The 24,004-nt window shown below is 40.3% G+C and overlaps 1 protein-coding gene across 4 annotated transcripts in view; it reads left to right on the forward strand.

Moving 5' to 3' along the window:
- Positions 1-4,969: 4,969 nt before the first annotated feature.
- The window catches only part of RNGTT (RNA guanylyltransferase and 5'-phosphatase), a 411,810-nt gene continuing 392,775 nt past the window's right edge, over positions 4,970-24,004 (forward strand). For all 4 annotated transcript variants that reach the window (XM_067560703.1, XM_067560706.1, XM_067560704.1 and 1 more), the window contains exons 1-2: positions 4,970-5,151; positions 15,558-15,667. In XM_067560703.1, the coding sequence (XP_067416804.1) occupies positions 5,088-5,151; positions 15,558-15,667 (174 nt within the window). In that variant the 5' untranslated portion in view covers positions 4,970-5,087. The remainder of the gene's footprint in view (positions 5,152-15,557; positions 15,668-24,004) is intronic.

The following is a 24,004-nucleotide window of genomic DNA, read 5'->3' on the forward strand; positions in this document are numbered from 1 at the left end:
AAGGAAGGGTGGAATACCTCACACACAGCAAGAGAGTCAGATGTCAGTGTCTTGTTCTTGGCGGGGAGGGGGCATTGTGGGATTAGTGCCTGTATTTAGGAATATAAAAGCTATTAGTCATATCTTATGTTTAAGAAGGTGGAGTTAAAATTAGCAGCCCTACCTAGATTAGTAACTTTCAAATGAGTACCAGAAGAAAGGGTCTCAAATATTTCCCAATGTCAGTATTGTGGGGTCTTATTTTTGCTAGCTAGGAGAACAAAAATAGCTTTCTTGTCTATTTTTTGATTATCATTAAACTTTGTGAAGTTTGTGGCCTCAAGGCACACGAGGCACATTTTATCCTTGCCAGGACAGCTAGATATGTTATGATATATTATGAAGTGTCTGGGATACAAATTTTTGGGTTCATACTATGTTAGGGTTTATGGCTTGCAAGGCAATATTGGTAGGCGTCAAGCAAGGGCATATTCTAATAGTATGCAACTGTTCCAGGGCTTTTGATTTAAAGTAGTTCTACTAGGGCCTGACTGTGGCATCTGTCTATGTTGGATTTTATTATAGGATTTGAATTAATCCATTAGAGATTTGAGTTCAAATTGTCATTTTCCCAGAGCATAAGCGTGAAGGAATAGTCAAGATTTGGATAAAGACTCAGAGGTGAGTTGTTCATGTTCCTTTCCTTACTCTACTGTTTTTTATAGCTCCTTGGAGTTTACAGAACTCAGTTTGACTGGGTAATTAGTTTTGCTCTCCTAAATGATCATGATTTCCTGACTTTGAATCTCTACGCAGAAGTATATGACAATCTTGCACCAGGGAACAAGTCCAAGAGTTGTTATTGTTATATTTTAAAACTGCTTCCTGTTTGTTTTGGACACAAAAGAAGATGACGAATTGTTTCAGTCCCCAGATGCAAAATGTTATTACATATATGTGGGACTATGGTGCCCCCTAATGTCCTAAAGATTTTTCTTATCTATTGTAGAGCAATTTGTTGGGGAGTAGCCTTAAATAGGAAGAGCACTATAATTTTAATTTTAGTTTTGGAACTTGTGACGGTCAGGGATGCCAAGAACTTTGGATAGGCACCTCTTCCTAATATTGCACTAACACACAAAAAAAATAATAATGTCCCTCTGAAAATATTTTTCTTCCAGTTCCTGGTCTGGGAAATTATAATTTTTTGCTTCAGAAGTTAGGCTGCTAACCTTAGTATCCAAGTTCATCTTTTGGCACCCAAACAAGTGTCATGATTTTAAAAAATACTGGCCACTCTCCAGTTTTCTGATTTTCATGGGAGCTTTTAGGGTGCTCATCCTTTTTCAAAATCAGGCCATTAATTTGGTACCTAAAGATGGATTTAGGAGCTGAAATTTATGTACCAATTTAAAAAATCTTGTCCTAAATCTCCAAAATATATTTTAATTGCAGTCATTTTCCTTTCCAACTCCATTTCAATGCAAGACTAATTGGGGTATAATATGACTAGTCTAATAATTAAGTTACACTATTTATTATATTTATATATATTTAGATTTAAATAATATTCAAAAAAGTCTATACAAATAGCTCCAGTGAGCCTGAGAATTACAAGAACTTAGTAATAACCACCTAGTAGCAGTAAAATCATATCTACATAACCCACAAAATCAGTTCACCTGCAGCATTAAATAACCAAATTGTAACAAATTAACGAAGTCAACCAGTAAATCAAAGGAAAGTATTTTTCTGTTCTATACTATTGAAGTTTTTATACCATACATGATCGGTTTATAGGAGCAAGGTTAGTTAATGGCTTTTCTTCCTAGGAAATGACTTGGAAAAATGCTCCTGTGTGAACAACAGAAGCCACTTAGTTTATGTAATAAACTAGGATGATATAAATCCTGTTGTAGTCTCAGATTAATTGATAATCTTTCCATTTCTTCCTTTCTATATTTGTTTGCCACATTTTTATTGAAGAGGTAGATTAATTTAAGTAGTTTGTAGTAATATACCAGCTCTCTGCATTAGTGAAAAAATAGTTATTTACTAACTTTCCTTGGCCTGCATTGATTTCAGTTCCCAAAGTAGTCCCACGGGAAAGAGGAAAATTTCTCTTTTAAAAATCATTCTGAGTGAGGGTCTTATTTTAATATTAGAATAGAATTAGAAGATTCCAGATTTCTATTTTTCATCTCAGAAATACACAAAAAATGTCAAACTGAAATAGAAGAGTAAAAAGGCTTGCTGACTTGTGCTGCTATTAAAAAAGAGCTTATGCTCTTCATTTAGGCAGAACTACTAGTTCTGACTCATCTGTAAGAGGTGATAAGATTGAATGAAGTACTTAAACTAGCTAAGGTTAGTATTTTAAAATAAATACGTTAATACTTACTTTTTATGATTAATTTTATATGTTTAATTATTTTAAGTTATTGGCCAGATTGGAATGAGCAGATAAGGTTTAAATTGGTAACTAGATACCACAGTTATGGGTGAAACAGAAATGCCTAGGTAAAGGAAGAGAGAACATATGTAAGAAGCATTTAAAGAGATTATATTTCATAGAGTGGTGAATATATGGATTGACTTCCTACTGAGATGATGGAGTCCATAGTATTAATGTACTGATTATAAGCTCTTTGGGGCAGCAACCGTCCTTTCAATATATGTGTGTTCAGTGTCTAGCACAATGAGAACCCAATCCCAAACCAAATATTAAATAAATGTAATAATAAATTTGGGCAAAAATGGATGACTATCTGGAATTTATCAAATTCTATATAGGGATTTATAAAGTGTCAATTATTGGTATCTTAGAATCAAATGTTAAAGAGATGGGAGTAGTCAGTTACCACAGTGGGTCATTATATAAAAAAAAAATAAAAATTGTGTGTCTTCCACCAGATCAGCCATGCTTTTTTGGCATGATAATATTTCTGCTTTCTTTAGTCACAAATGTTTTTTAAATAAAGTCTACAAAATTATATGTAGTAGCACAGAGATGTCAGAATGCCATCACAATTCCAGGCCTCAAAGAGTCCATAACCTGCTCACGTTATTACACTATTTTGCAGCTGTGTATATCACACTGGGCCTAATTCTGTCACCCTTGCTCACCGTATTCTGTGAATAATCATGCTGAAATCAGAATTGGCCCCTTGGTGATTGTTCTTTGGTTCTCTGACCCTTTTTAATCTTGATTACCACTTCCTGCACTCAGATTTCATTTTGTCTTTTCCAGCTGGTCTCTTGGCACCATCTAGTGTCTGACTGTTGCATGTTCAGCTAAGGAACAAGTGGAATCTTAGTTTCAGTACAGCACAGATAGAATAATTTCTAGTGCATATGTACGGAATGGTTTCAGAAAATAAATGAAATATAAGTTACCTCCAAATGAATGGTTGGAGATCATGATAGTGCATTAACTTTAACCAGGATAAGTATTCTAGCCAATAGTCTTAGAATATTAATCATGAGAAAATACGCTAACAAAACTGTAATCTACTTGACAACTGTTCTTATTGAAACTCCTCATTTCCTTTTCTCCAGGCAAATATTTATACAGGGTTTCATTGGCTATAAATAAATCTTGCCAATTCTTTCTACATGACATCTAATATACAGCCTTTCTTATCCATTTGTACAGCTAAAACACTCATCATTTCATATCTGTTACTACAATATCCTTCTCTTTGTCCTTGACAAATGCAGTCTGGCCCTGTGCATATCCATTCAGCATGCTGGTGCAAAGATCACTTTCTTAGCCCGTTGCTTTGACCTTATCACCCCTCTCTTGGAATCCTTCCACTGGCTCCTTTTTCTCTCTCAGGTCAAATATAAACTGCTTGTACGTTCAAGTCCCTTCACAGTCAATCTCCACCCTACCTATCATCTCTCATTTTGCTATCAAGCTGTCCATGCTTGTTTCCAAGTGATCAATGATGCCAGCCCCCACTGCCCACTTGTTAAATTCTCAAACATCTTTATGCTTTCTCCCATGCTGCACCACATTCTTGGAAGACACTCCCCATAATTATTTGCAAAGCTATCTCATTATCCACCTTCAAATCGCTACTCACAACTCTCTGCCATGATTCTTACAAAAAACTTGATCATGGTTAGGCTGTTGCTGTGCAGAGACCACTGCCTGTCATGCTGATCATTACTGTCTCATTGTTCATTTGTATTCCACTGTTGGTCTGGCTGTATTCATCTGTTATCTCTAGACTTAGACTGTAAATCCTTTGAGACAAGGACCATCTTTTTGTTTTGTTTGTATAGCATCTAGCACAATAGGGTTCAGGTTCATGACTCAGCTTCTAGGTGCTATGGTAATACAAATAATAAACAATAATAATTTAGACCCCAAGCCAACAGTTGAGAGCTAACTTTTGCTCATACGGAGACACTGACTTAAATGGGATTGCGTGCGGACACAAGGCTCCATGCATGTGAATCTTATGGAAGGTCTAGAAAGAGAAAGAGCAAGAGGAAGTGTTTTTTTCCAAGGACGACCAGACGTCCCTATTTTAGGGGCTTTGTCGTATATAAACAACTATTCCCCCCACGATAAAAGGGTCCAAATTTTTCACACTTGCTATCTAGTCACCCTAAGTTTTTTTTCCAGGCTCAATGGGTTGATCTATTATTTCCTCGGATTGTGGTAGGGCTCAGTATCCCCGGGCTTCCTTGTGCTAGGTGCTGTACAAACACACAGCAGCAGGGCAACCCAGAGAAGGAAGAAGTTACAATCTAAGCGAGAAGCAGCAGATGGGCACAGGTCTCCTATTCCCACACTCACCAGTGGCCGGGGGGGAGGTTTCCGTGTCAAACCCGCACCCTCATCACCCAGCGCCACTAGCTCCTGCCTGGGCGGCGGGTTGAGGACTCAGGCGCTGACGTTAAACGCCGCCGCTCTGGCCGAGAAGTCCCGGAAGCGGAAGTGGCGTTCCCGCTGCCGCGGTGCATTGTGGGGAGCGGCGGTTGCTGTGGAGTTGGGTCTGGATGAAGCTGCCGCGCGGAAACCGTTGCTGGAGCCGCTGAGGGGAGTGTGGGGGAGGAGACGGGTCCGCCGCCTGGGTGTCAGCGTGAGCCCCGCCATGTCCTACAACAAGATCCCGCCGCGCTGGCTGCGCTGCCCCAGGAGGGGGCAGCCGGTGGCAGGTGAGCGGGGTCGGGGTGCTCGGCGCGGGGCCTCTTCGAGCTGCCGGCGGACGGGTGTTCGGTCGGGGTCTCTGGCCCCGGGGATTCAGGAGTCGTAGCCCCGTCCCGCGACCTTATCCGTAAACCGGGCCGGTTGCGTGCGGGGGTCACAAAGCGGGCTCCCAAGGGCCGGGGGTGGGGCGTTGCAGGCATCACCCCTTTATTAGGGACCAGGCGGCCTCTCGGCTCCTCTCTGTCCTTTTTAATTCGCCTCTCTTGCTGCTTTTTCCCCCCGTCTTTTCGATCCCGTTTTATGCCTTCGTTCTCTAATCCGTCCCCAGAACTGCGCCCCGCCCCCCAGGACAGCAGCCCTCCTTCCCACAAAGGACTAGGGGGAAACTGACCGGCATTCACGCCCACTTTTCTCAGAAATCCCACTGTCTGTAAAATAGTGGCTGCTTTTCGCTCTGTGTCCACAAATAAAAGTTATCGTCCTGGATCGGAGGGATCTGCCCTAATGGGAAAATGGTCTAAACTTCCTGAGGTCCTTCTCAGTTTATGTTTCCAACAGCAAAGATCTAAATGGAAACTGACCTGAGCAATCCCCCACATGTTCTTTGAAAATTAGTTCAGAAACTTTTCACAGGGCGCTGACTGGGGAAACAGGCTAGGATTGGTCTCTCTCTCCAACTGGCTGTATGTGCAGATCCCTGAAGCAGTTTTCAGTGTTGTAAATTTAAAAAGTCTTTATCACAACTGAAAAAAATTAGCTGAGGGACTGATGAGGGGGAAAAGAAATAGTGTTTTCATCACTGCTCCTTACAGACATACTTCTTCCACTTCTAGGTCTTAATTCAGCATTGTACTTAAATCTATGCCTACCTTTAAATCCGTGAACAGTCTCATTGAAACCAAAGGGACTGCTCATGTGCTTAAAATTAGCCATATACTTAACTGCTGAGTTGGGGTCATGTTTCTTTCCCTCCATCATGTTTACTTTTACATGTCTCAACCTCTCTGTTTCAGTCAGTTGTATTTTTGTAGGGGCCTTCCAGGATTCTTTCTCTACTTAATGGGTTTCCATTCAGCATGGGATAAAAAATTGGATTGTCTGTGTTTCTGCACATACTTCTCCTTTGATCTAGCAGAAGCAGGGAGTGAAATCTTTGAATCAAATCAAATCTGGTTCTCTTACTTGGGAAGTGCTATATATAGGAACATAGGTATCTCTACAGGATAGGGGTTTTAAAAAAAATTGTACGATAGATGCAGTGCAGTGGATTAGTAGCAGTTAATTTGAGTTCAGGACTAAAGCATTTCCTGTGATGAAGGTCTGTGGAGGTAGATACCTAGTTAGGAATATAGGAATTTCATATGGGATCAGACCTATAGTCCTCGAGTCCAGCATCCTGTCTCTGACAGTGGCCATCACCAGGTGCTTCAGAAATTTCATTTTAGGAAGATATAAAATAATATGCCTCCCCATGTTAAGTCTTCTTATAACCCAAATCTCTTCTTATGAAAGTTTTCCCATGCCCCTAATAATTTTTGTCACCAGTTTCTGAATGCTGTCTAATTCTGCATTATTCTTTTTGAGACTGCGTGCCAAGCACTGCGAATTTTAGATAAGAATATACTATTGATTTTATATAATGGCAGTATAATCTCTGCATTATCCCCTATCCTGTTCTTTATGCATCTTAATTTCTTGGGTTTTTTTATAATGAAGCTACACGTTGAGCTGAGATCTTCATTAAATTGTCCACAGTAACACCCAATTCATTTTCCTGAGTTAATGCATCTTTAGAACCTTTTAAGATGTGTGAGTAGTCTAAGATTTTTTCCCTAAGGGTGTTTTGCTTTGTATTTTATCAACATTGGACTTAATTTGTCTCTGCTTGCCATTCCCCTACCTTTAAGTCCTTCTAACATTCCTTACAGCCTTCCATGGACTTGAGCAGCCTAAATAACCATGTTATCTGCAGATCTTGCTACCTCACTGCTCACATCCCTTTCTGGAACATTAATAAATGTAATAAACACTGGACCTAATATGTAACCTGGAGGCACTCTGCTGTTAACCTTTTGCGATGATGAAAATTTAACACTTATTCTTACTCTGTTTTGTCTTGTGGCCAGTTTTTGATCCATGCCAATACTTTTACCTCTTGCCCCATGACCGCTTCGTTTCTTTAGTAGCCTCCTGTGACAAAGCTTGTCAAAAGCCTTTTGAAAGCCAAAATGAATTAGGTGAACCTCTTCTTTATCCATGACCTTAAGAACTCTAATAGTTTAGTGTGACACGATTTTCCTTTGCAGAATCCTTGCTGGTTAGACTCTGTGTTGTTGCCCCTTTTTGACTGGAGCAGCTAATGAAAGTTTGGGGCCCTGGTGGTGTTCCAGTTGGGAGTAGAAATTGGTGATGGTATGATATTTGTTCAGTGTAGTTTTGTGTCTTTGCAAAGAAAAATCCTGTGTGTCTGAACACAGAAGGAATCAAATATCAGGAAACAGCTTTCCTCACAGCACCAAGAGCACTCTTCAGCCTGCATCCCTGACCCAAAAGCCTCTCTCCTGGTTTCTTCCACAGTCAGATAAAGTGTTTTCAGCTGCTACTTATTGCTGTGTCTATCTGCTTCAGTCTCTCTGAGTGTAAGTTGCTTTCCCCCCTTCTCTCACATAAACCTTCCTGCAAACAATGCTCAGCAACACCTCTCTGGCCATTCAGTCCAAATTTCTGGCTGGGTTCACAACCCCTTCTGTCGTATTTGAGGGGGTTTTAATTAAATTATCTTGCCTGTTACATTAATTGAAGGGTATATTCACGTTCAGTCTCAAAGAGGTTTGTAATCCAAGCAGTCACTGGTACTTCATGCATCAGGGTTTCATCTAGCCACCTACAGGGGGTCAGGAAGGGATTCTCTCCTCCTCTACCCACCTCCTTCTGCCCCCAGTGTTTTCTGAGAGTTGTTTTAACTCCTTTCTCTGAAACATCAGGGATGGTCATGTATGGAGATGGGATATTGGATGAGGAGAGCCAGTGCTCTGAGGTGGCACTTTCTCTCAGTGCTTGGCCTGCTGGTTCTTGCTCACATGCTTGGGCTCTAACTGATTGCTGTGTATGGGTTCAGGAAGGATTTTTTTCCCCAGGTCAGATTGGCAGTGACTTTGGTTTTTTTTTTTTTTTTTTTTTTTTTTTGCCTTCCTCTGCAGCATGTGGGTGCAGGTCACTTGTTGGGATTATATTTCACCTAACCATTTTCTAGCCCTTGTGGGAGACCTTTGAGCACTGGGGCACCTCGATCACTCTTCTTTTCTGTCTGTGGTGCATAATAATCTAGGCTTCTGTGGGCTGTAACACTTTGGTTTAAATTTGGTTGTAGGGTTTAGTGTGCAGGTGCTGGGTGGTGTTGGTCTGTGATATACATGAAGTCACACAAGATGATCTGGTGGTCCCTTGTGTCCTTAAACTCTGACTTTCAGCATGACCTCTTAGTGTAACAACCATTTTAGCTCCTCCATTGTCCTGATAGCGTCCTAAATGGTAATGCCCTGCATGACCCATCCCAAATAGAAAGAAAATAAACAGTTCAACAAATTAAAAATGACACAACAGCAACCTCCTTTCAGAAAAATTTTGGAGGGAAGAAAGTTGTCAGCATATAGAACACTATATGTGATTGTATTATATCCCGTAAAGTTGGCAGGTGGAGGAGAGAAGCGGAAGACATAATGGAGCATAAAGACCTGTGAAAAATCAGGGGGAAACCAAAGCGATTGTGGGAGCAACTACTTCCTTGTCCTGTAGCAAATGATGCCCCTATGATACGAGGTTAACTATCTACATATGTGCAGTGTCTTTCTGCCAGGATGTTTTCAGATCAGACTCCTATTGATTTTTGTTCCCACCAAATCTCCTTTGGGATTTTTCCTCCTTGATGAACTTTTTTTCAGCCACTAGAGAGGGGTCCCTTTCACTCGGCCCCTGTGAAGTGCTTATTGTTTCTGTGGAATTGGCTTGCTTGACTGCAGAACCTGCCCATTCAGTTTGAATGGGGGATTCACCTTCCAACCTCAACTTCCACAGCTACTTTCTCAGAACCCATGGGATGTAGAGGAAGCGGCCAGGCTGAAATTCTGTCCCCCAAAACTGTAAGCATTGTAAGCTCAGGTTGGAACTCGAGCTCTCAGACCCTCCCACCTTGCAGGGTCCTAGACCATGGGCTCTAGTTTGAGCCCAGATGTCTGCACAGCAGTAAAACAGTCCTGCAGCCCGAGCCCTGTGAGTCTGAATCGGCTGGCACGGGCCAGCTGCGGGTTTTTCTTTGTTATGTAGACATTTTCTTGGAGTGTCTTTGGCTTCCTTTCACTGATTTGCAAGTCCCAAATCCAGATAAGCATCTATAAATTGGTCCATTACCAGTTTATCTTGGAAGGTCTCTGTGGTATCTGGGTATGCCAGGATCACAAGTCTCTGCAGGTTGTCTTCCAGTTTAGATGGGGTTTCTTCTTTCCATTGTCGTCTTGTTCTATTGAAGCTGGTCAGGGCACAGCTTGATGGCTAGCTCCAAACTATATTAAGGGCTTATACGAGTTCTCAATAACTCAATCTGTTTTCTGGATGGAGCACCATCAGAGAGCTCACTTAGTTTGGCTGCTAATAACTCCTCTTTCTATCTCTTGTCCTAGTCATTCTTTTGAGCCAAATAAACCGCTCAGGGAGCTTTTCCCCTCAAAAGTGGACTTTTGTATCATTTGAGCTGGGACAGCCCAACCTCTCCTCTTTGGGCCTCCATGGATTATAAACAGCATAGAAAACCATTGTAAATATCTGGTCTTATCCCAGTTCTTGGCTGGCTCAATTCCTCATTAAGGTAGCTGCCTTCCACTGTTGTCTGTGACCCGTTGATTTCTTTCTGGAGCTAAATTTTCTCATCCATAAGTCCTTGGTGCACTCATTTCGGTTAGCGAGTTCCAAATGTCCAAAGCCTCTTTGGTCTCCAGTATTTCATGAAAAACTTCTGGTTTATGGCAGTCAGATTGTTGGTCACCTTATCAATCTGTTTTACTATGCCAGACTGGGTGGGTTGCAGCTGGGTTTCGTATAGTTGCCACTCGAAAAGCAATCTAATTTCAGCCTGAAAGTCATCTCCGTGCCCTTTCTGGGAAACCCTCACCTCTTGTTTTAGATCTTAGACTCAGAGTGTAGAACCGGAAAGGACCAAAAGAGGTCATGTAAGTCCAATCCCTTGCATTCAAAGTAGGACTACATAATAACTAGACCAATCCTGGCAAGTGTTTGTCTAACCTGTTCTTAAAAACCTCCAATGATGGAGATTCCACAACCTCCCAATGCAATTTATTCCAGTGCTCAATTATCCTGACAGGAAGTTTTTCCTAATGTCCACTCTAAATCGCCCTTGTGGCAATTTAAGCCCATTGTTCCTTGTTCTATCCTCAGAAGTTAAGGAGAACAATTTTTCTCCTTCCTCCTTGTAGCAGCCTCTTATGTACTTGAAGACTGTTATCATGTTCCCCCTCAGTCTTCTGGGTTTGTGTAGTCTGGAGAGGAGCTTTTTCAATCTTCTCTGATAGGTCATGTTTCTAGACCTCTAATCATTTTTGTTGCTCTCCTCTGGACCTTTTCCAATCTGTCCACATCTTTCCTGAAATGTGGCAGCCAGAACTGGACACAATACTCCAGTTGAGGCTTGATTAGCATGAAGTACAGTGGAAGAATTACTTTTCATGTATTCCTTACAATAATCCTGCTAATACATCCCAAATGATGCTTTTTTTTTTTTTTTTTTTTTTTGCAAGTGGGTTACACTGTTGACCCTTATTTAGTTTGTGATCTGCTATAATCCCAAGGTCCTTTTCCACAGTACTCCTTCCTAGGCAGACATTTCCCATTTTGTATGTGTGCAACTGATTGTTCCTTCCTAAGTGGAGTACTTTGCATTTGTCCTTATTGAATTTCATCCTATTTACTTCAGACCATTTGTCCAGATCATTTTGAATTTTAATCCTATCCCCTATAGCACTTGCAATGCCTCCCATCTTGGTATTGTCTGCAGACTTTATAAGTGTACTTTCAATGCCATTATCTAGATTCTAAATCAGTGATGAAGATATTGAACAAAACTGGACCCCGGACTGATCCCTTCAGGACTCCACTGAATATGCCCTTCCAGCTTGACACTGAACCACTGATAACTGCTCTTTGGGAATGGTTTTCCAACCAGTTATTCACACACCTTATAGTAGCTCCATCTAGGTTGTATTTCCCTAGTTTGTTTATGAGAAGGTCATGCGAGACCATATGAAAAACTTTATTAAAGTCAAGACATGCCACATCTATCGCTTCCCTTCCTATCCACAAGGCATGTTACCCTGTCAAAGAAAGCTGTTAAGTTGGTTTATTGATTAGTCTTAATTCCTTTTGTGAAATGTTCAGCTCTTGTTTTAGGTCTTTTAATTTCTGTTGGTCATTTCTGTCTTTTGCAAATAACTCCATTTGTTATATCTTGGTTCAAGAGGTATACCTGCTCACAATCTCTCTTCCTGCAAACTGGATCCTACTTGCCTTTTTTTCGATCCAAATGGCAAGTTATAGATTGGGGATGTTTCATTTGGGAGTAGAAATTGGTGATAAGTATTTCTTTGATGCAGTTTTGTTTATTTACAAAGAACATACAAAGTGCTGTCTCTGAACACAAAAGGAGTCAAATAGCAGCAAGCAACTTCTTTGCTCACAACACCAAGAACCTCTCCCTAGCTATCTTCCAGGGTCACGCACCCTGCTTGCAGCTGCTCCTTCCACCTGTCTGTATCTCAGTTTGTGTATCCTGCCTAAACCAGTGCAAATGCCAGACAAGCAATATGTAGCAAAACCCTTCCCGCACTCAGTCCAGACTTCTGGGCATGTTCACAACTCCTTTTTGTGTTGAGGGGGGATTTCTGATGAGCTCCTCTTGACAGTTATGTTAATTGAATTGTGTCAAAGAAGTTTGTGATCCAAGCAGTCACTAGTATATCTAAGCATAAAACTATCATGATTCTACAGGAGTTTTATTATTCTATTTTTAATGATCACTTCAAACAATTTACTAGGTACCTATGAAAGGTTGACTGGACTGTAATTCCTTGAATCACCCCACAAGCCTTTTTAAATATAGGCACAACATTTTCCACCATCTGTCCTCTGATACAGTAACTGTTTTAAATGAAAGAGGGCATATTTTTGCTGGCATACAGCCACTTCATACTTGAGCTCCATCAGAACACTTGAAATGTTTTTTAAATTATCATCTTGCTCCAGCATGTCATCTTTTGACACTTCAGTCTCTGCTGGTACTTAATCTTTATTTCCAGAAAAAAGCAGCCGAATCTGTAATAATGCAAAACCTTCCACTTCAGTAATGTCTTGCTACCATCATGTGAATGACACTCAATATTAGCATCCTAACATACTATGAGAACTTACAGAATTCTCTCATAATTAATGTTCCTTGAGAACATTATCCTTCAAAAACTTTAATACACATTTAATAAAATCACAATATACATCCAATAACAAACTTACAATACAAAAAACAAGGAGACACAGTTGAAGTTAGGTGGGTATTCTTATTGAAGTGGGATGATGGTGAATACTGTAGCAAGAATATTAGTGATTTCTGCAGAACCTGAGCTTTCATTTAATTCCCCTCCCCCCCATTTTCAGAACCCTTAGTATTAGAAAACTTTTCTGAATTGGAACTAAACATATACCAATGCAATGCTGTCTTCCGAAGTCTGCAGACAGCTCTAGTGCTTAGGCTGCTACTTAGAGCTTTACCAAGGGATAGCAGAGGAAGAATGGACTAGAATATCTGCAGTTATCACTGGTCTTGGGCATTTGGGAAAAGGTTGTAAATAATACCTTTTCAATTTGTCCACTTAGGACTAAAAAGGTTTTAATAAAGAACATCGGATATAAGCGGGTAAAGAGTAAAAAACAGACTACTTTTATTTCTTTAACAGGTTTGCAAAGCTGGGCACAACTCCAGAACAAAAATCTATTCAGTAAGGAGCGCACCCCCCTTTCTTTGTTTAACAGTTTATATTCCCTATCCCGGCCGAGAAAATCCCTCCCTTCGTTCCCCATTGGCTGGGTAATAAAAGGTTTACAACTTTCGCGACCGCCTATTACATACATTTTCTTCCACATACTACATATATAGATCCATGTTCATGCTAATAAGCGAATTTTCTATGCAAGGTGTGTGCTAATATTCTATTACCTCTTTAAGCCTTTCTATTTTACCTCTTGTCCTCTCTAATGGTTTTTTTTTCAAGCTGACATTCTTTCACTTATCAGATAAGAAAAGTCTCCCTCCCTTTTACCCCTGTCTGGTGAAATTCCTGAAGCCAGAATTTATGACTAGATAAGTGCTTCTTCCTTCAGCAGAGAAAAACTCCCTTTCTTTATCAGAGGGTGAAAGAAAGACAGACTCCCTTTCTTTAACAGAGGGTGAAAGAAGAATTCCCCTTCTTTAGCAGAGGGTTAACCCATTGTTTTCCTAAACTTATTTCCTAATATTGGAGCCATGAATTCCTTTTCTATTACTACAACTATTTTATTTCTTTTAGACTCTTAACTCTTTCAAGGTCATAGGCCAGCCATAGGCATTGGGGGAAGTGGGAGAGGTTGTCACAGGACAGCACAGAGGAAGATGGAGGAGCCCTGGCTGAACTGGAGAGTGTAGCAGAGGGGGAAGATGGGAGGGCACGGGAGGCCCTGTGATGCTTGGGGAAGATGGGGAAGCAAGAGAACCTCTGTGCTGCTGTGGGCAGGGCTGATTTGGGGAGTGGAACATTGGTTGGAGCAGAGGAGCCCTTACAAGCTGCTTCCATGCCCCCATGGCTGGCCCCCAGACCAAGCAAAGTTCTGGGACTTTTGAGAACTCTGACAGCACTACGCCCCTGGCCAAAAGATGGGCTACTGGCATCTCCCCTGGCACTGGGCGGGAGGTGTGCCTCATAGTTTGAGAACCTCTGTTTTAGCATAAGTAGTCACTTATAACCTCTGATTCTGTCCTAACAAAGTTTTTTGTTCTGGTAATTCTATGATTGCAGAATGTGCACAACCAAAGTGCTTTGGTGCATGAGAGTGGATAAAAAGGCTGTTTTAACCCAGTGAATTTTTCCATGTTTGTCAGTATCTAGAAATGAAGATCATAAGAATTATATGTATTTGACACTTTTCAAAATGCTTTTTTTTATGCAATAGGTTACGTAAATACAAATAAAATTTCTTTAGTGCCGATTGGGACCCATATTCTTGAATTTTCTTTTGTATTTGCAAATTGGAATTTATATACTGCTATTCATAGTGACACATAATTCAGCAAATACTACTAATACAGAATCTTTGTACAAAATGCCTAAAATTTATTGAAATTTAGAAAAGCGATGATAGAGAACTTTTGGGAAGGCTGGATGTGTTGTGTGAACAATAAAAGCACATAAATTAAAAAGCTGAGCCTTCAAGCAATAATCATTGAACAGACCTTTCTTTAATAAGGTCAAGTCTTGACACTTCTTCTAAAGTAAACATTCTCAAAAGTCGCATAATCACAGGTAAGCATAGTATTTTCTGTAGAATGTTGCTGTTCCATGATGCTGATAGGGAGAGAGCTCTGTTACTGTGGAACAGTTATAATGAAAAGGGCTGACAGTAAAAGGATGTTTCTGACTCTATCTGGCTCTGTTAAGGCTGTCTTTGGAACACTTATACTTAGAAACCATCAGAACTGATGTTTACATGATCAGGTTTACAAATTGACTTTAAAATCCTATTTTCTTGTTCTGGCCATCCTGAATTTAAATGTTACTATGGTAACTTTTTTCATGTGCAGTAGTTCAGGAGCTTACATCAAACTAAGAGCTATTCAATCATTTTAAAATATTGAATAATCTGAGGGTTTTTTTAGTTACTCTAATCCAGTTTTTCCCAAACAGTGGGTCCCAACCCACCACTTGGTCTCAAAAAGGTTTTAGATGGCATGCCACATCCAGGGCTGGATTAACCCATCGGTAAACACATTTCTCCTGGCCCCGGCAGGGTGGAGGGCCCCAGTGGGGAGCAGGAGGTTGGAGAGTGGGCCATCTCTTCACTTTTCCCATACTCGTGGCTCCTGTCCTTTGGGGCTGGGTCTGTCTCTTCACTTTGGGTATTCTGGTGCATGGTGTTCTGGTGCCACTCAAGCCTCCATCATGACATGGGGCAGACATGCCAAATTTTCCTGAGCTTGTTTTTAATTCAAGCAGTTAGGTTATTGTTGAGCCTCTGTGAAGCTGTTTTGCATATAGCTTTAAAATCAGTTGTGCACGTATATATATGTCTATATATACATACTATAAAATTTTATTTTGTTCTGTAGGAAAATTTTTGCCTCTAAAGACAATGTTAGGACCAAGATATGATGAACAGGTTGCTGAAGAGAATCGCTTCCATCCCAGTATGCTATCCAACTATTTAAAGTCTCTGAAAGTAAGTTAACATTTTATAAAAATATGTATATTCTACCACTTAAGTGCAACATAGTTTTTCATTATGTATATGATTCTGTATTTTTCCAACTTTTATGCATACTGAAGAAAATGTGATAGATGGCTTCTGTTGGACCATTGGTAGAAAAAAATCAGAAATACTGTAATTTTTTCCAAGTTTTCCTCTTTCTCTCTCCCCTCCCCTCCCCCTTCCAGGATCCTAGATTTTATAAAAAAGTTTATAATAAAATGATATTTGCCCTCATAACCCAGCATTGCTCAAAATTCTGCAGGTAAGAATTCACCAAGAGAAGTGTGAACTCATTTTTTTCTTACTATCCTCACCCTCTGTATCTCCATGAGATGTTAATATCATTGTCAAACTGCAACCAATTTAAATGTTAACAGCATTACAGATAACGTGCATCTTATGTGACTGTAAAGTTGCAGTTTTTCCTTTCATGCTGAATGCCCTTAAAAGTAAGGTGTTAAGAGGCTTTTAGTACATAAATGACAGATTTCTTGTGTTGTGGGTCCTGACCCAGACATACCAGTTTCTGCTATGTGTAATGCTCAGTATGTATTATATTGTTACCCCAACCAGAACTCTACTTGAGCATGGAACCAACCTACAGCTTAGATCGGGGTAGTCAATAGGCTACCAGGCCAAATCCAGACCACCAGATGCTTTAAATGGACTGAAATCTTTTTATTTACTTTTTATTTTGTTTATTAGCATTATTATTGTTTTTGTATTATTTTCTCTGGAGTCTGGATCTTGACTATACCTTGACAAGAAATGATTACCCCTAGCTTAGATGGTAAGGGAAAGTCTGTTTTTTCTGTGTAAGTGTGTTTTTGCAAAGTGTTGTTTAAAACATTTATTTCAAAAGATTTCTAGAACAGCATTCAAACTATGCAAAAACATGCAAGACAGCTTAAAAGTAAAAAGAATATACTTTACTCTACATCAAGTAGTTGTGGTAAACATTTCATTACCAACATTGTGTGTGTGAGGGGATGGGGACCACAGAGTAGGTGATGTACTAGGCTAGAGAGGGAAAGGTGTGTATTAAAAGAAATTGAGTTAGCAATGCTGATATAAAAAAAACCCCACAATTAAAAAAAAAAAAATTAGGTCTTGTCTAAATGCGGAAGTTGTACCGATTTAACTTGAATCCTTTTAAAAAAATTTTTTGTTAAACCAGTGCAAAACCCTACATAGACATTTATTTCAGTTAGAGGGATTCATACAGTTTTATATTAACTGTATATTAATTTATCTTAAACAGATTACAAATAGGTTTATGTTCATTTGAATGTCTACACAGCTTTTTGCACCTGTTAAATAGATTTTAAATCTCACTATTAGTTAAACTGATGCAACCCTGTAGACATTCCCAATGGGAGCTTGTTCTAGTAAATCTGGGATTTTGGACTTGTAAAGCAGGAGAAGAAGCTTGCCAATTCAGCTGAACTCCCCTACAACCATTTGTGGGGTATAGATGTATTGGGTTTTCTTCCCTCCATGTATATGCCAGTTATGTTTAAACAACACCAATTTAAGAAGCAAGCTTATTTGGAGACCCACACAATTAAAAAAACAAAACTCTTTTCTTGCTAATCTTTCCAAAGTCTCCCTGTCTGCTTGTAAACCTTATCTATGTAGATTTTTGTCTTTCTATTATCAGCTTCTCTCTTATTCTCCAAACCTGAACTCTGCTCTTGCACTGCTTAAAAGTGACCCACAGAGTATTTTTTTGAAAAACAGGCTTGGTCGTCATAAAGAATAACAAAAATAGAAAAAACCTCCCAACCATGAAAGGTTATTTTGGGAGGGAAAGGTTGAAAGGAGATTTGTAGTTGGGAATTTTCTCTGCTTCTTCATCTCTGTCACTTATTTTATTTGGTCTTGTGGGGAAGGCATAGAACTGGGAATAAGGTGATCAGGGCTTTATTTCCAGCTTTGTTGCAGACTTCATGTATCACCTTGAACAAGTTATATAACTTCTCTGCCTGTGTGTTAGTCTCTAAAATGGGAATAACATTTATGTCACATCTGCTGCGGCTTAATTAATTAATGGTTCTATTATGGTCAGAAACTATGCTGAACTATATTGACTGCAGAAACCATAGAAAAGCTAATGAATAAGTAAATCTTTCTTTCAAACTACAATATGATTCCTTACTTCCGTTTCAGAGGATGAGTACAGAATGCCTTAGTTTCATTGCTAAACAAATAGTTCCTTGATTTCATTGGTACACAGAATTTGGCGAGGGTTGTTGTGAAGCAAAACTTATCAATAGCAGCTCAGCATATGTCTTTGTGACAACCAGTCTCTCGTGTCAGGGGAGTAGGTTCTCTTAAGTATGCTTGTTAGATTGTACGCTGGTAGTTGTAGCCATACTGCTCCAAAGGCATCCTCATTTGCAAGTACACCTGCAATATAGGTTCCAAGATTCTTGTTTTGTAAAGGCTTGTTGTGAACTAGAATTTTGCAGATTTTGAATGAAGTTTTCCAAATTTCTGTTTTTTTTTATTGTTTTCTTTGGGTTTTTTTGCCCTTACAACATGTAAGAGTATACAGGAAAATTAAATGCACAGTAGATGAAAGATCCCTCACTCATGTGCTACACAAAATGGAAATACTGCACAAAATTTCGCTAGCTTTTTAAAACAACTTTCTAATGTTTGTGGTCACAAATTTAAAAATTTAAAAGTAAGAGTGTGAGGAGACCACTCATTTTGTGTTCAACATATGCATGAATCAGTTGTCACTGATGAGTGATTCTGTGATATTGGTAAGACATCAAACTGTCAGAATGTGATAATCATATAGTTATTGGGATGAGTGCCTTCATTTTTAGTTCACAAGTGATCAGCAAAGTTCTTCTGTTTGTGTAATTAATCCAACAAAACCTTTTAATTGTTCAGAGCCACAATGTTGCTTCCACTAACTAAACACCTGCCATTTGAAAGTATGTGGCTGTTGGCACCAGAAATTTACCAATTTCTTTAATAGGCAGAAGGTTACTTGGGATCATCATCATCTCTAGAACAGCAGTTTAGCAACAAACACAATAATGGATGAGTATGCAGCTGGAAATGGATTATCCAGAGGCAAAGGGAATTTTCCATAGACAGTTGTTAACCAGTTTACTTTAATATGTTTAGTATTTGTACTTTAGGCAGCTGATCAGATAACTGAAGCCTGGTTATCATTACCCCTCTCCACACTGTTATCTCTAATATATATGGGAAATTTTAGCAGAATGTGAAAATTCTGATTTTTAAAATCGTGAAATGCTATTCGATTACTGGAGCTGTTTGGACATAGTAATTTCAAAAATAATTAAGACAACCTCTAAATGACTAAGACTAAAAAGAAACTCTCCATATGGGTAGATTATTCTGTAATAGCTGACTGTGCAGTTTTGTGTCCTCTCTTCTGAAACACGTGCTGGATGTCAGACTTAGACTGATCAGTGGACTGATAATGGTATGGCAACTCCTGTGTTCCAGTATACACAGTCTTTTTTCAGCAGCACTTTGAATAGACAAAAACATTCGCAAGAACAGTTTTATGCTGCATTGAGAGACTTTTGGCAATATACATGCAGAAAACCACTATTTAAGGCCTTCCTGGACATGTTTAATAAACGGCAGGTTTACAGCTTGAGATCTTATGGACATACGTTTCTCCAACAGCTGAACTATGAAAACACATTTTAAAATCATTCATACAATTCTATTTCAGCCCTATCAGTCAATGCTAGGGTACAGATGCATGTGTGCTGCAAGCACCCTGCTTCAACAGAAACTGAAATAGTTTTTTTTACTAGGGTGCTGTTTTTTTCTAGCCAGGTTAAATTGTGAGATGCTGAAATGTAAAATAGATATGTGATAGTGTTGTTTTCCCCCCCTTTACCCCCATTTAAATTACAATGTGAACTGCTAGAGATACAAGCTAATGTTTTATGCCACTGGAAGGGTGGGAATCTGGCTTTCAGGCCAGACAAGACCCTGTGTGGCACATCAGATCTACATAACGGCAGGCATCTTTTTGGTCCATTGCTGCTTGAAGATTAAGAGGTGATCGGAGGGTCCAAAGAGGATTCCACTTCTGTACACTTGAAGAGGTACACAAGGTGAGAGAGAGTAGCTGGTCAGAATCCCTAGGCCTCTTGGGTCTTGTCTCAAGCAGACTTCTTTATTTTAGTTCTTCTGTGCAAATTAGGAGCAAAGCCCCAAAGTACTTGGTGGAAACGTGGATATAAAGTCTGCAGTGGTACTGCAGTGAACACACTGAATTTCTTAGTGACACAAAATAAAGTGATTTTTTTTTTAAAGTGAGTGAAACATGAGAAAATTATCCATAAAATATTTTTTGTGCTTATGTATTTTGATATTAAATTCAGTTTTAAATTGGTCACAAATGTTTGTATTGAAAACTCTTAACTGCATTGTAGAAGTTGTTTGGGGGAACATGGGAGGTTTTTGAAGTTTTGAAGGTGACTTTTGAGGCTTCTGGTATCCAGGAAGACTTGCGAGCCCTGTATGGGTTTCAGCACTTAAGAGGCATTGAAACTTTTTGTAGTGAGTTGGGGATGTCTCTCTGTGCTCCCGCAGTTTTGGGTAGGGGTACAGTGAAACCTTCAGATTTTGGAGGTTAGTTTGAATTTCTTGTTCTTTCAACACTTGACAAAATCTAGTTGCCTCACTATATCCAACAATGAGAGGTAAACTCATTGATTTATGTTCTTACTAAAATGATGACCATTGAGGTAGATAATGTTGGCATTTAATTTGTCATCACACTTCAAATGTGATAATTTAGTACAGTTCACACTTCTCAGAGCTATTATTTAGGTTGTCTGTGGACTAGGGTAGAGAACACGTAGTTTACATTTGGCTCACATTTTTAAAGGTCAGCTGTGAAGTCCTAGGGATTGATCCGGACAAGGTTCTATCTTTTAAAGGTGCTTAAACTCTGTCTGCACCAGGAGCCAGTGCATTTTAAAAACAGAATTTAGTTAAAACATGTTAGCTAACGTCCTTTTTAAATAACCTGTTTTCTTATCTTGTCTACACTATAAAAATAATTCGACCTAACATAGGTCGACTTACAGCCACCACAGCTGATGTCCATACTACCTTCCTTGGGTCAGTGGAGTGCATCCTCACCAGGAGCACTTCCACGGACCTAAGGGGCAGTGTGGGGAGCTGAGAGCCTGGTCTCTCAGTTCCCTGCTAGAGCCCCACAGGTTCTTGAGCTCCCAGTGGGCTGCCCCCACAACTCCCTGTTCACCACTAGAAGCTGGGGAAAGCCTCCTGGAGCTTCCTCCCTTGCTGTTTCCAGGGGGAAGCTACCTGGGGCTTCTCGCCCCTGAGGAGTAGGGTCCAGTTGCCCAGGCTTCTAGCTCCCTTCCACTCCCTGCTGGGGGTTGGGGCAGTCTTGTCAATTCCATGGCTGAGTTGTGAAATTGACAAGGCTGCCCCATGGAGAAGCAGTCCAGGGCTTCTCCCTTCCCCATTCCCTACCAGGAGCTGGAGAAATTGACAAGCTCGCTGCTGTTCCAAATTGCCAGTCTAAGGCTTCATGAGCCATGGCATGGGTAAGCTGGGTCTCCCAGGATCAAAATGGGCATTTCAATATCCCCCATAGGAAACTTTTGGTCTGGAAAGAAAGTCCCTGCTTACAGCTTTCTGTACAGGCCAGTGTTCCTGAAGAAGCGGGTGTCATGCACCTACCCTGGCTACCCTGTATTGATGTCAGTGAAACGTCCACGGTAATCCACAAACACCTGCAGTACAACAGAAAAGTACCCCTTTCAATTGATGTACTCCGTTGCAAGATGGCCTGAGGCCAAACTTGGAATATGTGTGCCATCTATCACTCTGCCACAGTTAGGGAATTCCATCGCTGTGAAACTATCCACTATTTCATGCACATTCCCCAGACGCTCAGTCCTTCGCAGCAGAATATGATTAATGGCCCTGCACACTTGCAATAACACAACACCAACAGTGGACTTCCCAACTCCAAACTGATTCACAACTGACCAATAGCAGTCTGGAGTTGTCAGCTTCCACGCAGCAATTGCCACGCACTTTTCCATCGAGATGGCAGCTCTTGTTCTGGTGTTCTTGCGCTGCAGGGCGGGGGTGAGCTCTGAACAGCGTTCCGTGAAGGTAATTTACACATTCAAAGGTTCTGGAGCCACTGCTTGTCATCCCTGATCTGTATAATGATGCAATCCCCCCACTCAGTGCTTGTTTTGCGTGCCCAAAAGTAGCAGTGCACCATGTGCAGATGCTTTGTGAATGCAAACAGTAATCCAGCGTTGTTTTTGTATGACACACAGCAGGTCAGGTGCCTCGGATTCCTGTTCTGCTTGGGAGCTCATGATATACTGCATAACCAGCCGTGATGTGTTCAGAACACTGACAGCAAAAGTGGAGAGCAGTGAAGGATTCATCTTTGCAGCCAGAGGGCGGGAGCTCAGGAAACTCTGTTGCGGGCATTGAAAAATGCCGTGAAACACAGTCGGACACCCACAGAGTGACGGAATGGAAATCAGTGCATCATGGGACACTGAGCCCACACCATGATGCACTGCAGTCTTCTCCGCCTTCCCACAACTCCTAATGGCACAAGGTGGCGAGTTGCATATTGAGATAGCTTCCACAGTGCACTGCTCTCAATGTTGACACTAGAGCACCAGTTGTGGATGCACTTTGGCGACACAATGAGTACTGTGTGGATGGGCACAAATGCTGTAATTACAATGCTTTTTGATTATCATTGTAATTTGCATCTACAAATCTTTCTAGTGTAGACAATGCCTTAGTAACCCTCTCCAAAACATCAACAGTTTGTATCCTGTACTTCATACCAGTAGTTTTCTGGCACGTTTGCTGTTGGTTTATGGAAAGCTAGCAGTTTTTTATGGAAAGCAGAGTTTTTTCAGGTACTTCTATATAGACCACAAAGGAAATCCTTAAGGGCCCATACAAGCACCTGGAAATAAGGAGCAACTAGCATAGCTACCTAATGAGCTGCTGCTGCTACTTAAGACAGATGAGGAGACAGGACCACTCTCAGTCTGCACAGCAGAGATGACAAACACCAATAAAAGACCCTGTTGAAAACAATGTCCGGTGGTAAATGGAACCAAGCAACTAAGCAGCACATCCAGAACAGGCAATAAGGCAGCATGTTTGGGACAATAAATGAAGAGCAAAAGGAAATAATGTGGTTAATTTGTTTGAAGTGGACAATATTTATCAAATTTCAATTAAATATATCTAATGGTATTCCAGTATTATTTTTCCATATAAGCAACTGCTGTAGTCTCCAAAGGTGTGTAGCATGATCAGGAGAGGTAATTAAAGGGAGGAGTGTCCATGAAATGTTCTCTAGTAACATACTCTACATTATCAAAAAGTTTGAGAGAGAATCCTTGCTTTGTGCCCAATAGCCATCTACAATATGAATAGAGCTGACAGAAAAAATCAGTTTTGATTAAAAAACAAAGTTTTTCTGTGAAAGTATCATCCAATTTTTCCAATCAGCTCTAAATGTGATTATACAACCACATATTTGGTCCATAACTGCCCTTCTTTGTAACTTCCACAGAACTGTGCTCCAGAACCTAAACTTTCATTTAAAACTTGAAATTAGGTCTCCTCTAATCCTTTTGGGCTTCAAATATATTAAATGCTGGTCTATACTAGAGAGTTTTGTCGACAACAGTCAGCTTTTGTTGACAAAACAGTGGAGGTGTCTAGACTAAAATGCTTCTCCCATTGATGTAACTTTTTTGCTATGCCGACATAATAAAACCATCTCAATGAAAAGTGTACGGCTTTTGTTGGCTTAGTTAGGGCGATGCAGTGACAATGTAGACATTGCGTCCCTTACATCGACTGTGAGGTTGTCATTCTTGTCAATTTTACCACTCCAGCAGCGTGCCCCCTGAGAGCTGAGCAGCTTGGGAGCGGGATGAGAAGGTGTGAAGCCTGGATGCTAGTTGGGAGGGGACAAAAAGCCCTGGCACTTCTGACAGGCTGAGCAGATGCCAACTGACAGTTGAATAGTTCCACAGGGTAGCCATGTTAGTCTGTATACAGCAAAAACAACGCGAGTCCTGTAGCACTTTAAAGACATGGATATGTCAAGTACAAATCATGTCAGACTAATCTAATTTTCTTCTTTGACAGGATTACTGGCAGTAGACATGTCTTGTTTTTAATAAGGCTTTTGACACGATACCACATGACATCCTGATTGCTTTCTATGATGAGGTGACTGGCTCTGTGGATTAGGGAAGGCGG

The sequence above is a fragment of the Emydura macquarii genome, unplaced genomic scaffold, assembly GCF_026122565.2.
Source record: "Emydura macquarii macquarii isolate MOO-44397 ecotype Brisbane River unplaced genomic scaffold, CSIRO-AGI_Emac_v2 contig_2297, whole genome shotgun sequence".
Lineage (NCBI taxonomy): Eukaryota > Metazoa > Chordata > Testudines > Chelidae > Emydura > Emydura macquarii.